The 16,022-nt window shown below is 35.4% G+C and overlaps 1 protein-coding gene across 1 annotated transcript; it reads right to left on the minus strand.

Moving 5' to 3' along the window:
* Positions 1–5,244: 5,244 nt before the first annotated feature.
* Positions 5,245–16,022, minus strand: LOC120441515 (receptor-type tyrosine-protein phosphatase eta-like). The gene is made up of 14 exons (XM_039616798.1): positions 15,961–16,022; positions 14,820–15,078; positions 14,324–14,575; positions 13,266–13,511; positions 12,424–12,669; positions 11,583–11,828; positions 10,738–10,989; positions 9,903–10,148; positions 9,458–9,703; positions 8,424–8,696; positions 7,670–7,927; positions 7,260–7,490; positions 6,274–6,534; positions 5,245–5,879 (listed from the first exon to the last, which is right to left on the minus strand). Exons 4-14 carry the CDS (start codon positions 13,450–13,452, stop codon positions 5,671–5,673), a joined length of 2,655 nt encoding a protein of 884 aa, XP_039472732.1. The 5' UTR covers positions 13,453–13,511; positions 14,324–14,575; positions 14,820–15,078; positions 15,961–16,022; the 3' UTR covers positions 5,245–5,670.

Raw genomic sequence — 16,022 nt, forward strand, 5'->3', positions numbered from 1 at the left:
AATCCACCATAGGTGAGATGGGGCAGGACTTGGTGCTTCCTGGCAATGTTATCCTGAGAGTTAGGCTACTAAAAAAATAAAAAAACTTGACACCACAATTGAAGAAAAGAGCAGAAAAAGGGTGAACAAAGGAAGAAAAACTACCAAATCATCACATATGTATTCGTTTTCCTTATATATCTAATTTAAAACTCCATATCTACTGATTAATTCTGCATAGACTATAACATGTAAGTAGTGTTTTCGATATCGCTGCATTTAGATTTTACATCATTTCCATGTTCATGCTCTTTTTCTTCTCAGGGGGAATGATAGTAGATTAGTGACACTGAGAAAGATTGAATTTATATTTTGCAGAAAAATGACAAAATGTTTGCACGGTGTAACACTTTTTTAAAATTGTTGATGCATTTTAAACACATACTAATATTTAAGAGAACAACATTTTGACTGCATAAGTTCCTTTTAGCAGGGTAACCGACAGTGAGCTTCACTATCTGATCACCACGATGTGTAAAGACAAAGTAGATTCAGGAAGCTATACAGCATCAAGTAGTAAGAGCTGAAAGATAAAAGCTTCATATGAATCTCAAATGACACACATATTTTGAACTTTATAAATTCCTTTGTTTTCCTAAGATAACCTTGAAGTAGCTACATGTTATTAAAACAATAATAATTTCCTCGGATATTACAGCTCAATGTTAACTTGATCACTTCTGGTCTCTTTTATTGGCAAGTGACTAACTAAATAGTTACTTCTCCTTTTGGACCTTGAGATCTTTCACCTCCATCTGCTCATTTCATGTTTATTAGTGTTAATTACATTTGGTGCCATTATTAGCTTTATTCTTGTGACAATCTGTGTAAATTGCTATTTCAAGTTCATATTTTTAAAAGATTTTAAAATGATCTTGGTCTAATGGCTTGTTAGAAAACTAGACTGTGGTGGAAAACTACACTGGTAGTGTCTGGTTTCCTCTCTTCGGCTGGTTTCACCGACACTGCGATGAAAGGTGTTAACTTTTTTTTGTACAGTCTTAGCAAGCAGTAATATTTATAGCTTCCTTATGCTTGACATCTGTAAGCTGTTTTTCAGTTTTTTAGTTCCTCCTTTTTGTTTGTGCCATGCATCTTAGCCGGGCTAACTACCATCTTGTAAACTTATCCTTTTACTCTTCCTAATCCCTTTCTGTCACAAATCATTCCACCTTGCCTGCACCTCTCATCCGTACTGTCCATTGCTTTGAATAATTACCCTCAGATATTTAAACTCATCTTAGATCAAATGTATGGGTAATGTTTGAGGTCTTCCAACAATGATATGTACTAACTTTGGAGAAGACTGAATGCAATATAAAGGACCGGCAGTGTGTTCTCAAATATAGCTATGTGGCTGACCACATGATAATGTTATTGTGAGAGAAGCTGAGCTGACTGAACCTTTTAAAAGTGGTTTCTAGGAGATGTTTCAAGAGTCAAACTTGTTTGGAACAGGATAGAGCATTTCAAAAGTTTTTTAGTTAACCGTAGGAAAAGAATACAAAATATCAACAAATCACATAAATGTGCAGATTGGGACAAGAAAACGTGATATCTGTTGATATGTTTTGTCAATGTGTAATGAAATATGTCAAATGGAGAGTCAAAAGTATGTTTTGCGCAAAAGGTTATACTGGTAAAACTTAGCAGAAAGTGCAGGAACTCCACTTTTTCTCTTGTTTTGGAGTAAATGTTTTCTTGTCCTAATGAATCGAAGTGATACAAGATAATGTGCAGAGCTCAAATACGACACATATTTTGGCTCCCTTAACCACAGAGGTGGTTTTGAGGGCTTTGGTAGGTTTTTATATGTGTATGTCTGTCTCTGTCAAATCAAAAGGGTAGGGCATACATATTCAAACTATAACTAATGCTAGCCTCTTATTACCTGAAACTTCAAACAATGCAGAGAGGAATAAACTGTCAAACGTATGTTAATAAGTAACCACATTTATGGAAGGGAAAAGAAAATTAGAAATCAATATTAAGTAGACAGGAGGTATGTCAAGATCACTGAAAGATTATGTAGGAAACACTTCAATGCTCATATCAGTGATGCAGTTGGTGCATTGGAATAATAGGGGAAACTGACATAACCAAGAACACTCAGCCCTCTCTATATAAAACACAATATGATTCCTTTAAAAGTAAATACTGCCCAGAAAGTGAGTTTGTTTGGCTGAGGTTTGCGCTCTCAAAGTGCTTCTTGTTTACTTATGTCATTTTGTTATGCAGAAGAAATTTGTTTATCCTGAAATCTCTCACTTCTCTTTAGACTTTTCAGTGAGCTGCAGCGCCCCCTAGCTGGGAGTCTAGGTAACATTGATGAGATCTCATCCACACCTCTCTTCCTGGGCAGCTCTAACTCTAGTCTGCCTCCATAGTTGCCAGATAGTTTTAGATATTTAGCATCTGATGTTGGAAATATTGTATTAAAGCCTTTTGTGGGTGTGATTTCAACAAAACACTATTTTAATCCCATAGTATAATATTTGCATTTTCATCTTGGATTTTAAACATCTTTTCTTCCCTGGCAGCTCCAGGCCCTTCGCATTACATTTAATGAATCATCTTTAATAAACTGTGCTTCATCAGCATGAATATCCCATATTTGTCAATCTGTAATAAAACTGTGGTTTGTTACTGCAGAGGAGTAATTCCCCAGAGAGCCGCAGATCGTTCTTACGTTCTTACTATTTTAATTTCTCTCTCTTCACCGTGTGTCAGGTTCAGTAACTTTCTGAGATCTCTGGCTCTGCTGTACGACTCTTTTCAGGTATGTGGGTTTAAACATCAAAATAATATTGGGATAGTATATTCTTTAAAAAAAAAAAATCCAAATTGGTTTTTGCTACTGTTGGAAGGCTTCAGGACCTTTGGTGCTCTTGCATTGAGTGAAGACACTGTGTTACCTATAGCAGCTTGCAGGTGCTGTGGAGGCACCTGTCTGTGAAATACAACATGTGACAACTGTACAGCTATAACCATCCATCCATGTAGGCTATCCCAGCCCTGCGACAGACTGGTGACCTGTCCAGAGTGTACCCACCTCTCACCCTATGGTGCTGTAGCTATAACTAGATGGACTAAATTAAGTGATGCAGATTGAAATGTATATATTGCGAGACATGATTTTTGATAAGTGCTTTATGGCTTCACAAAACATGAAAAATGAATCAGAACAACAGCAAATGAAAATTACAAATTAGGCCTGTGCCTTTAGAAAGGAAAGTGGGCAAAGTTGAAAATTTGGTTACTAATATTTGTAGCATCAGGTTTTTACTTTGGAGTTTGACTTGATGTGCAGTCTTACTGCACGCTGACAATTATTTTATTACAAGAAAATGCGCACATTTGTCTGGTCACATGCACAAAATGTTCAGGCTGTGCATGTTATGTATTTGTATTGTGCTTTACCATAATAAAGTTAAATGTAAAACCGAAATAAGGTCTAAAGTATTTGTTTGTGCTTATGTTTTCAATTGAGCACCATCATGCAAAATATCTTGAAATTTGAATCTTGATAGGATAAACCCTTTGCAATTGAGCCGTCCGATGGGCATTTAATTTCACACAAATTACTCAAATCTTTCATAACTATCACTGATGTACTGTCAGTACTTTCAGTCAGCTGAGTTGAGTTCTTCCTAGGTGTATGTGACACTTCTTAATATTACCACAAGATGGAGCCATCATGTCATACATTAGCCGGAGGTTAACACAATGAAGCCTGTAACCAATAATTTTGCAATTATTTGCTGGGATTGATTCAATGTTATGTAAAAATAGTGGGATTTAAAAAAGACATTTTGAACTGGAAGATACAAACTCAGACATTTTAAATGCCCCAAACTGTTGACATATTTTCCAGATGACTGACTAATGACTCTGCTAATGAAAAAGTATTGATATCAATTATAAAACATTTCAGGCAGAAAATCCAATTAGACTTATTGAATGTAGATGACAGAGTGTTCATTATGTGAATACTTGTAACTTAAACCTTCATTTGTCTTAAAGGCACAGAAAATATGGGTTGTCCAAACTGAGTATAGTATAAAAACACGCAGTGAAAATAAATACATTTGAAATTAAAAAAAGATGTTTATGCACTTAAAGTATAGAGTTACAATAACAAAATAAAATAAACTCTAATATATTTATATTGCCCACCAGGCAGTGAAGTAATTGGTCAGTCTTTAGTGTAATTTACCAAGCTGCTGCGGTGCAGAGAAGTACTGCTACTGAGTTTTATGTTTAAATTAAGCCATCTAGTTACAGACGATATAAAAAAGATTTTGGTCCTGTTGCTTTGAAATTAATTCAATGTGTAGAAGGAGTTAGAAAAAAAAAAGTTAATCTTTAGGCAGATCTTTTGACATAACAGTCACAGATTAGTTATTTGTGTTTTTAGCAGTAACCACACCGGGGCTCCTAATAAAAGCTTATCAACAACTGCAAGTCAGACAGCTAAAGCAATAAAATGTGATAAATCAGGGTGATACTATTAGCAGATGTTGAAAGATGTGCTTTTCTTTCAGGAAAACGAAATGCAAATTGCAAATTACATCTGTGACTGTCGATCAGTAAAAGTCCTTAGATAGTTCTAGTTTCCCTCCATTTGATCCTCTTATCAGATTGTTGAGAGTATTTGAAGGAAGCTTGTAAATGTTTAAAATTATTGCCGTAACACAAAGTCACAAACGTCAGAATCATCTGCAAACTTCTGTGGCTCTAGATTAATAAAAGGGGTAATATTATGCCTCAGAATGCGATAGATAAAAACAGAGGACACGGGAAGTATCATGAAATTTGCAACACTGAGGGTTGTTTCAGCCCAACGGTTAGTCTGCGCAAGCTTGAACTGAAGTGTCTTGGATAGCCCATATCCAGACTGAGAATTCAATAATCACAACTTTTTAATAACACTGTATATCACCTTGAAATTGCAGGTGTGGAAATGTCTTTTTGAAGCATTTCAAACATATTTGACCTGGACCATAAACAAGACTTTTTCTCATCTGTTCCAGGGTCTGGAATCTCTGAATTGCCATGCTTTCATGTTGACCACGAGGTGGGCCAAGAGTTATGTTCCCTTAAGCCCAGGATATGTGGAGAAGTAACAAAAGTGTCTAGAGAAGGAGACAGTGAGTCACAATGACGAGCAAAAACAAAAGGTTTTTATTAATGACTAATCTTAAAGTAAGTGCCAGGCTGCTACTACTAACACAAGAACAAACACAGCAGAGGCTGGTCAACAAAGCAATTCATAGATTCTCCTCAGAGAAAGCCTAAGTGGTCACAAACACACAGATCACATGAAGCAAAGTCAAAAGGCACTTTGGCACTGGCAGTGTCTTCTGCATCAATTTGAGCCAAAGCTAAGTGCTGACTGGACAGCTCCTCACATTACATTGCCTCCATAGGAAAGAGTGTGGTTTCTAAGACAGGGCAGAGAGAGCACTAAACTAAACTAAACTAAACTAAACTAAAACAGTACTTTAGCCATATAAACTACTACTTTTATTGCCTAAAACTGAGTACTTTTTCATCTAAGCTGAGTACTTGTACAATGAATATTTTTATCTAGTTTTCAAACTAACCAAGTACATAACTGGTCTCTTCTGCTTAGAAGTCATGCTCGGTGCCAAGCACTGTGACATTGTCATAGTCTTCATATAATTCATCACCTCCTCCATCGCACTTGGTCATCTCCATGGAGACATCTGGTTTGTTTGCCGTCTTTCTGCTCCAGTAGATAGACAGAAGCAGACCAGTAGAAAAGCAGTAAGGACTGAAGACCACTAGATGGCGGAAGAGTCTCAGCACAAATGACCCTGAGTGGATGCCAGTTAAATTTAAATTAGATACGTTTTGTGCTATAGCATTGAGGCACACTATTTATGTTTTGTCAGGTTTAATAGCTGTGTCAATGAAATGGCATTTGGGGACAATATACAGAGCTCTCTTCATGACTTCTAAGCTTTTTGCATATTTGTTAAAATGAGGTTTTTCAGATCACCAAACACATTTTTATATCAGACAAAGATAACTCAAGTAAATTAACTCCTAAAGGGAGCAAAAGCATTATTAAAATACAATGAAATTAAAAAATTTAGAGGTTTATTTTTAAACTCCAGTGAAATAACGTGATTTGTAATCAAGTCAAAGTTGAAAACACTGTATATTGTTATGAAGCAGTAACATGGTAATGCAGTTACTTTTACTCACCCCTTGGATCAGTCTGACAGTAAAACACATGCGGTTCAGAACTCCTCCTCAGCCCAGACAGTGAACTTACAGACACCTTATATTTTTTGGCAGGTTGGAATCCATCGATTATGATTTTAGTTTCAGGACTAGCTACTGTGTGAGTCTTTCCAGTCACATTCAACTCCGCATTAGTCCACTCGCCCTCTGGGTCTGTCCATTTAATAAGAACAGAGTATCCAGCTGCCCAGTACTCACAGTGAGCATTTAGATTAGGAGGAACTGAGTAAAACAAGAAAAAGGTTTTACAATCACAACTAAAGCAGAAAATATATGACTTACAATAAATATAATGAAACTTTTTATACTATAAAACAAAGTCTATGAAAAGTGCATCATTTTAAAATTTGTTCTAAAGTAGAAAGATTATTTGTTTTACTTTTAGGTCAAAGCAGTGCTCTTATTTTTAAAAAGTTAATAATAAATTTTTGGATTTTCATATAAAAATTAAAAATGAAGACCTCAACATTAGACATTGAAAGAATTACTCAGTCTGTACATAATTATAATTAAAAAACAATCTGTAGTAATGATTGATTAATAGCTCAAGTCACAAAAATAATTCCTGCCTTACAGAAGTTAGTATTTTCTGCTTTAGCCTTTTTACTTTGTTGAGATTATTTATCAAAACTAATCAGTTGGTTAATAATGAAATGATACTTGGTTGAAGCTCATGTATTCATACTGAATCATATTAAATGTGTGTGTTAACCTGTGGCATACAGATCGTATATAAAATTATTTTTCTGCAATAAACATTTTTAAGATTAAAATTTGAATGCAAGAGAAAAATTAAACTAAATTACAAGAATTCACACTTCATCTTTCTGTAAATAATATGAGTTATTACTTTAAGTTCTTAAATACTAATTTACAGGTTCTAGTCCTTCAAATTATTTTTGTTGTAAATGCAGACACGCGTTGTTCTAAGACAGATTTGTACTCACGAATTGTTAATGTGTGTTCACACTGCAGGAAAACTCTGGAAGACTTTTCATAGACAAGAGATATCTGATAGGTGGCACCAGGGTAAAGTCCAGTAAACAACACATTTTCACGTTCATCACTGACATGAACGTTAGATCCATTATTTGCGGTTGCGTTTGAGAACAAGCCTTCAATCTTTGCTTTGATTGACGAGTTGGTAACTTTCCAGTCTGCACTGGCACAGTCTATGGCTGAAATGGATGAGAAAATAGTTATACACAAGAACCTGATTCTTCTTTTTTACTCAACTCATTGAAAAGAAGACTAACTGAAGTCAAACTGCAGGCTCTTTGTCATTTTACACACAGGACAAAATTTAATTCTCATACTGAAAAAGTTACAAAGTCTAACAGAGAGATTTTTTTTTTACCTGTTACTGTGAAATTCGTATAAGGAGTGCTCCTGAGTCCAGCGAACACTGTGGTTAAGCTGAAATCATACTCTGTTCCAGGCTGAAGAGATGTCACTACTTTTCTGACTGTATCTGAGGAGACGTCTGACACACTATCTGACACACGACCATTGATTTGAAGCTGGTATTGCCAGGCTTTTTTCATGTTCTCCCACTCTAGAGTTATGCTGTTAGTAAATCGTTCAGTCACACTGACCCAAGGCACCACTGGTGGAACTGAAAAAAAAAAAAAAAAAAATCAGAAGTGGAATTTGTTCAGCTTTTTCTTTCCGAGTGAAATAGCTCCATGTTACTGTGTAACATACGGAGTATAGAGCTAGTTCAGTTATCACAAGCTTTTACATACTTAAGTCTGAGTAGGTGTGTGAGCTAAATGGCACTCAGCATTAAAATTAAAATTAATTAAGTAAATAATAACTATATATACGAATAATATAATAATTATACATAAAATATAATAATTAAGCATGCTGCTTGCTAAGAGCAGATCATTCATATTTGCTGCTCTATCACAAGCACAAGCCTCATCAGGGTTTGATGCACACTTGCTTCTGCACTGAGATATGGTTGGTGGGTGGAGCCTGGATGGATAAATGGCACTGCAGGCCAGAAGGAAAACTTGGAAATTTGACTTGGACTTATATTGCCCTTTTAAATATATTGTATCACAAGGAAAACAAACAGTTTTAAAAAATACTTAGTGATTACATACCTGTCGGTGCACTAAAGTTGTATCCAGAGCTGTTGACGTTCTCAAACACAGTAAAAAGGGTAAAATTGTAGTTTGTCCCAGCAGTCAGAGAAGAGACCACACATGTAACTGATGCACCTGATGTCGTGTATCCGTCCATGTCATTCTTGCCAATAACAATATTACCGCTGTCATATTCTAGGATGTATGTTAGTATGTTGTTAACCTTCTCCCATGTCAGAGTTATACTGTTCTCATTTTGTGTCACAGTCACAGTCTGGACATTTTTTGGAGCTGAAAGAAGACAAAGAATGATTTCAGAAGAATACAAAATCTGAGACATATTTAAAAAATACAGTGGGTCAGAAGCATAAAAAGATGTTACTTTTTGTAAATTCCATTCAAGACAGTCATAGTGAGAAAGCAACACACATATGTTAATAAATAAATGAAGCTCAGGTCTGATTCAAATGCAGTTGCTGTGCATTATAAGGAGCTAAAGATGAAATAAAGACAATTTTACAAAGTCTGATTCACACATCACATCCTTAAGGAACCATTTTGGTTTCCTAAGCTTTTAGTATAAGTGTGAAAATTACATTTAAGTTTTTAATGTCCCCTGTCTAATGTTGTAAATGTACATCAGACAAAAAAGCACCTCAACAAGTCCATCTCAAGACTATGACTGTTTAGATGTTTTTAATCTGTTAACCTTCACCAGGTTAGCAATAACCAGTCTAGGATTATAGGTATGGGTAGTATTTGACATGTTCAGTGTTACAATGTTTATGTTATGAGGAGCTATTATATAAGCATGGTCCAAAACAATTGTAATCCATTGCAAATGTTTATTTCCAAATCATATAACATCCATCCATCCATTCTCTTCCACCTCATTTTGATGCACCACAGTCACATGATTAACACTTTGTGGAGCTAATGATAACAAAGGAAAGTGGCTTTGACAAAAATCCTCTCCATCAGCTAAAGTTTCAAGTACTAATGAGCCGGTCCATCCTGGCTTATTTATCTATATTAGAGAAAATATATCTTACCAGTGACTGCGATGCAGTTTACTCCACTGCTGCTGACATTTCCAAACACAGTGAAGAGAGTGAAACTGTATCTGGTTCCACTGGTCAAATCTGACACTCTGTATTCTTCTGCAGAATTACTAATGCTGATCTCTGTTTTATCAAACGCAAGTAGATAATTGTCGATGTTGGGGACTGTTTTCCATTGAAGAGTTATGCTGGTCTCATCTTGTCCATTTTTGTTAAACTCTTCAGCATTACGAGGAGCTAGAATAGAAAAATACACAAATAAGAAACTGTAACAACATTTTCTGGCAGAAACAGAAAGATGGAACGAGCCATTCAGTTTCAGTATTTTTACAGTGCTTTTGAAAAAATTAGGTGAGCCAAACTTTTCCATTTCTGAGAAACCTTAAACAACATCATAAAGCTCTTATTTATCTATATTAGAGAAAATATATCTTACCAGTGACTGCGATGCAGTTTACTCCACTGCTGCTGACATTTCCAAACACAGTGAAGAGAGTGAAACTGTATCTGGTTCCACTGGTCAAATCTGAGACTGTGTATTCATTTGTAGAATTACTAATGTTGATCTCTCTCCCATTAAACACAAGCAGATAACTGTCAATGTTGGGGACTGTTTTCCACATCAGAGTTATGCTGGTCGCATTTTGATCAACAGCCTGAAATTCTTCAGTGTTATTAGGAGCTACAATAGAAAAATACACAAATAAGAAAGTGTAACAACATTTTCTTGCAGAAACAGAAAGATGGAACGAGCCATTCAGTTTCAGTATTTTTATCAGGCATTTTCAAAAATATTAGGTGAGCCACACTCTTCTATTTCTGAGAAACCTTAAACAACATCATAAAGCTCTGTCCTGGTTCATGTTGTAGAGGAGCATCAACTGTGAAGCATATTGAAGGACTATGACTGATTCAGATGTTTTTAATCTGTTAACCTCCACCAGGTTAGCAGTAACCAGTGTAGGATTATAGGTAGGGTTACTCTTTGACATATTCAAATTATAATTAAATATTCAAATGCAAAATTTAACAAATGTTTATGTCATGGAACTGTAGGATGTTTTTAACCTTGTCCCACTCCAGTGTTATACTCATCTCATTTTGATGCACCACAGTCACATTATTAACACTTTGTGGTGTTAAAGACAACACAGGAAAGCGGCTTTGCTAAAATAAAAATAAAAAAACCCTCTCCATCAGCTAAAGTTTCAAAAAGTAATGAGCCGGTCCATCCTGGCTTATTTATCTATATTAGAGAAAATATATCTTACCACTATCAGTGACTGCGATGCAGTTTACTCCACTGCTGCTGACATTTCCAAACACAGTGAAGAGAGTGAAATTGTATCTGGTTCCACTGGTCAGATTTGGGACTGTGTATTTTTCTGTAGAATTACTAATGTTGATCTTGTTTTCATTAAACTCAAGTAGATAATGGTCAATCTTGGGGACTGTTTTCCACATCAGAGTTATGCTGGTCGCATTTTGATAAACAGCCTGAAATTCTTCAGTGTTATTAGGAGCTACAATAGAAAAATACACAAAGAAGAAACTGTAACAACATTTTCTTGCAGAAACAGAAAGATGAAACGAGCCATTCAGTTTCAGTACTTTTACAGTGCTTTTAAAAATATTAGGTGAGCCAAACTTTTCCATTTCTGAGAAACCTTAAACAACATCATAAAGCTCTGTCCTGGTTCATGTTGTAGAGGAGCATCAACTGTGAAGCATATTGAAGGACTATGACTGATTTAGATGTTTTTAATCTGTTAACCTCCACCAGGTTAGCAGTAACCAGTGTAGGATTATAGGTAGGGTTACTCTTTGACATATTCAAATTATAATTATAATTAAATATTCAAATTCTAAATTTAACAAATGTTTATGTTATGGAACTGTAGGATGTTTTTAGCCTTGTCCCACTCCAGTGTTATACTCATCTCATTTTGATGCACCACAGTCACATGATTAACACTTTGTGGAGCTAAAGATAACAGAGGAAAGCAGTTTTGCTAAAATGAAAATAAAAAAATCCTCTCCATCAGCTAAAGTTTCAAAAAGTAATGAGCCGGTCCATCCTGGCTTATTTATCTATATTAGAGAAAATATATCTTACCAGTGACTGCGATGCAGTTTACTCCACTGCTGCTGACATTTCCAAACACAGTGAAGAGAGTGAAACTGTATCTGGTTCCACTGGTCAAATCTGAGACTCTGTATTCTTTTGTAGAATTACTAATGTTGATCTGTCTTCCATTAAACACAAGCAGATAACTGTCAATGTTGGGGACTGTTTTCCACATCAGAGTTATGCTGGTCTCATTTTGATAAACAGCCTTAAATTCTTCAGTGTTATTAGGAGCTACAATAGAAAAACACAGAAATAAGAACCAGTAACAACATTTTCTGGCAGAAACAGAAAGATGGAACGAGCCATTCAGTTTCAGTATTTTTATCAGGCATTTTCAAAAATATTAGGTGAGCCACACTTTTCTATTTCTGAGAAACCTTAAACAACATCATAAAGCTCTGTCCTGGTTCATGTTGTAGAGGAGCATCAACTGTGAAGCATATTGAAGGGCTATGACTGATTTAGATGTTTTTAATCTGTTAACCTCCACCAGGTTAGCAGTAACCAGTGTAGGATTATAGGTAGGGTTACTCTTTGACATATTCAGATTATAATTATAATTAAATATTCAAATTGAAAATTTAACAAATGTTTATGTCATGGAACTGTAGGATGTTTTTAGCCTTGTCCCACTCCAGTGTTATACTCATCTCATTTTGATGCACCACAGTCACATTATTAACACTTTGTGGAGCTAAAGATAACACAGGAAAGCGGCTTTGCTAAAATAAAAATAAAAAAATCCTCTCCATCAGCTAAAGTTTCAAAAAGTAATGAGCCGGTCCATCCTGGTTTATTTATCTATATTAGAGAAAATATATCTTACCAGTGACTGCGATGCAGTTTACTCCACTGCTGCTGACATTTCCAAACACAGTGAAGAGAGTGAAATTGTATCTGGTTCCACTGGTCAAATCTGAGACTCTGTATTCTTTTGTAGAATTACTAATGTTGATCTCTCTTTCATTAAACACAAGCAGATAACTGTCAATGTTGGGGACTGCTTTCCACATCAGAGTTATGCTGGTCTCATTTTGATAAACAGCCTTAAATTCTTCAGTGTTATTAGGAGCTACAATAGAAAAATACACAAAGAAGAAACTGTAACAACATTTTCTGGCAGAAACAGAAAAATGGAACGAGCCAATCAGTTTCAGTATTTTTACAGTGCTTTTAAAAAAATTAGGTGAGCCAAACTTTTCCATTTCTGAGAAACCTTAAACAACATCATAAAGTTCTGTCCTGGTTCATGTTGTAGAGGAGCATCAACTGTGGAACATTTTGAAGGACTATGACTGATTCAGATGTTTTTAATCTGTTAACCTCCACCAGGTTAGCAGTAACCAGTGTAGGATTATAGGTAGGGTTACTCTTTGACATATTCAAATTATAATTATAATTAAATATTCAAATTCAAAATTTAACAAATGTTTATGTTATGGAACTGTAGGATGTTTTTAGCCTTGTCCCACTCCAGTGTTATACTCATCTCTTTTTGATGCACCACAGTCACATGATTAACACTTTGTGGTGTTAAAGACAACACAGGAAAGCGGCTTTGCTAAAATAAAAAAATAAAAAAAACCCTCTCCATCAGCTAAAGTTTCAAAAAGTAATGAGCCGGTCCATCCTGGTTTATTTATCTATATTAGAGAAAATATATCTTACCAGTGACTGCGATGCAGTTTACTCCACTGCTGCTGACATTTCCAAACACAGTGAAGAGAGTGAAACTGTATCTGGTTCCACTGGTCAAATCTGACACTCTGTATTCTTTTGTAGAATTACTAATGTTGATCTCTCTTCCATTAAACACAAGCAGATAACTGTCAATGTTGGGGACTGCTTTCCACATCAGAGTTATGCTGGTCTCATTTTGATAAACAGCCTTAAATTCTTCAGTGTTATTAGGAGCTACAATAGAAAAATACACAAATAAGAAACTGTAACAACATTTTCTGGCAGAAACAGAAAAATGGAACGAGCCAATCAGTTTCAGTACTTTTACAGTGCTTTTAAAAATATTAGGTGAGCCAAACTTTTCCATTTCTGAGAAACCTTAAACAACATCATAAAGCTCTGTCCTGGTTCATGTTGTAGAGGAGCATCAACTGTGGTACATTTTAAAGGACTATGACTGATTCAGATGTTTTTAATCTGTTAACCTCCACCAGGTTAGCAGTAACCAGTGTAGGATTATAGGTAGGGTTACTCTTTGACATATTCAAATTATAATTATAATTAAATATTCAAATGCAAAATTTAACAAATGTTTATGTCATGGAACTGTAGGATGTTTTTAACCTTGTCCCACTCCAGTGTTATACTCATCTCATTTTGATGCACCACAGTCACATGATTAACACTTTGTGGTGTTAAAGATAACACAGGAAAGCAGCTTTGCTAAAAAAAAAAACAAAACCCTCTCCATCAGCTAAAGTTTCAAAAAGTAATGAGCCGGTCCATCCTGGCTTATTTATCTATATATTACTAATGTTGATCTGTCTTTTACCAAACACAAGTAAATAATTGTCAATGTTGGGGACTGTTTTCCACTCCAGTATAATGCTGGTCTCATTTTGATCAACAGCCTTAAATTCTTGAGCGTTAAGAGGAGCTAGAATAGAAAAACGCAAAAAGAAGAGACTGTAACAATGTTACCAACAAAATCTTGTATTTTGTGTATCTTTTAATTAGACTGAAGGTTTTGTTCAGTGCTCACCAACCTGTCACAGCACTGAATGTGTATCCACTGCTGGTGAGTCCATCAGACGTGAAGAGAGTGAATGTGTAGTTTGTTCCAGCAGTCAGAGAAGTGACCACATGTACTATGGGTTCTTCTTCAGTTTTATTAATATATTCTGTTCTATCACCATATTGCAGGATGTATGTTGGGATGTTGTTAACCTTGTTCCAGGTCAGAGTTATACTACTCTCATTTTGTGTGGTCACATTCACTCTGTTGACATTATCTGGCGCTGGAAAAGAAAAGAGGACACACAGTGGATTTAGTTACAAAAAAGTTTAAAAAGAGAACAAGAACTGAAGCACTGATTATGCTGCTTTCAGTCCTTTGTACCACTGTGCCTTTTGTTAGATCATCAGGAGCTGCGATGAGTTGAGAGTGGCGTTCACCTTTTACCACAATAAAAACCCAGAATGACATTCACTTCAGTTTCACCGATCACCAACAAAAGTCAAAGGATAGTGTTTCATTCTTACAGGCTTTTGTTGTTGTAGATATAATTGTTTGTTCTGTTGAAGTCAGCGGAGTAGTTAGTTGTGTTGTTGAAAGGTTGTTTCGTAGTTCAGGAGCCAGTGAAGTAGTTTTTTGTGTTGTAGGATCCACTGGAGTGGGTTTTCGTGTTGTAGCTGTCAGCGGATTGGTTGTTAGTCTTGTGGTTCTTTCTGTTTTGGTTTGTCCTGCTGTCACTCTTGTTGTCACTGTCGCTGTGACTGTTGTAGTGGAGTCAGTTGTACCCTAAAAGCACAAAAAGAGTGAAAACTACAGAATCTAAAATCTGTAAAAAAAAACATTGCAATTGAATACCCAGTTAACATGAGGCTTAGCAGTCTCACAGAATGATGTTTGTTGCTTTTAATTTTACATCTACATTATATCATGAACCTTATGTGAACAGAAGCATGACTGGCTGATTAAAGGAGTAATACTTAGAGATATTATTTTGCATTCTGCTTCATAAGAACAAAAACTTCCGATAAAAAAAATGATGTGCAGGAAACAAATAAGTCAGTGTCAAATTATTTTAGCATTTTATGTGTCAGCTTCTATCAACTATAGTAACATCTAAACCATAAAAATCACGGAGCTGGTAAAAAAAAAATGTATTAATTAAGTGTTTGCTTTCACTAAAAATGCAAATCATATTTATCATCATATTGTATATAATAGCTACAGTTACTTAATCACTGTTCTATAAAATATCTAACACCTTTCTCCTCTGACATACTGTTTAAAATTCCACATCTGATCTGATTAAATCATTAAGACTGTACCGTGTAAGTGTTTAAGATACAGTTGAATTTCCTCCTTCATGCTCTTTTTGTTCTCAGAGGAAACGGTAATAAATTGGTGTTGCAAAGAAGGAATAAATTCATGTTTCAAAATTTGAAAAGTCCAGAATTTTCATGCTGTTTAACAAGATTTTGTTGTTCCTGTATTTCTGTAAAAAACAGTATTTCACAAAACATAACTATAGTGTTTAAAATACATAATGAAGCATGTCATGCATTTAGGCTTCTCTGTGGTTTTGACCGCACTGTTTCCTTTTGTCGAGGGTAACCAACACTGAGCTTCACTATCTGATCACCATCAAAGTGGAAAGTAAAAAAAAAAACTTACCCAAAGTAGACTCAGGAAGACACAGAGCAACAAGTGGTCTGAGATAAGAGATAAAAGCTTCA

Source organism: Oreochromis aureus, linkage group 8 (genome assembly GCF_013358895.1).
Source record: "Oreochromis aureus strain Israel breed Guangdong linkage group 8, ZZ_aureus, whole genome shotgun sequence".
Lineage (NCBI taxonomy): Eukaryota > Metazoa > Chordata > Actinopteri > Cichliformes > Cichlidae > Oreochromis > Oreochromis aureus.

Coding starts and splice junctions, on each gene's coding strand:
- LOC120441515 (XM_039616798.1), bottom strand. CDS start 13,452: ATGTGGAAAGCAGTCCCCAACATTGACAGTTATCTGCTTGTGTTTAAT. Junction 8,697..9,457: donor AAACTGCATCGCAGTCACTG/GTAAGATATATT, acceptor GTCTTCTTTCAG/CTCCAAAAAATGTCCAGACT. Junction 7,928..8,423: donor CAACTTTAGTGCACCGACAG/GTATGTAATCAC, acceptor TTTTTTTTTCAG/TTCCACCAGTGGTGCCTTGG.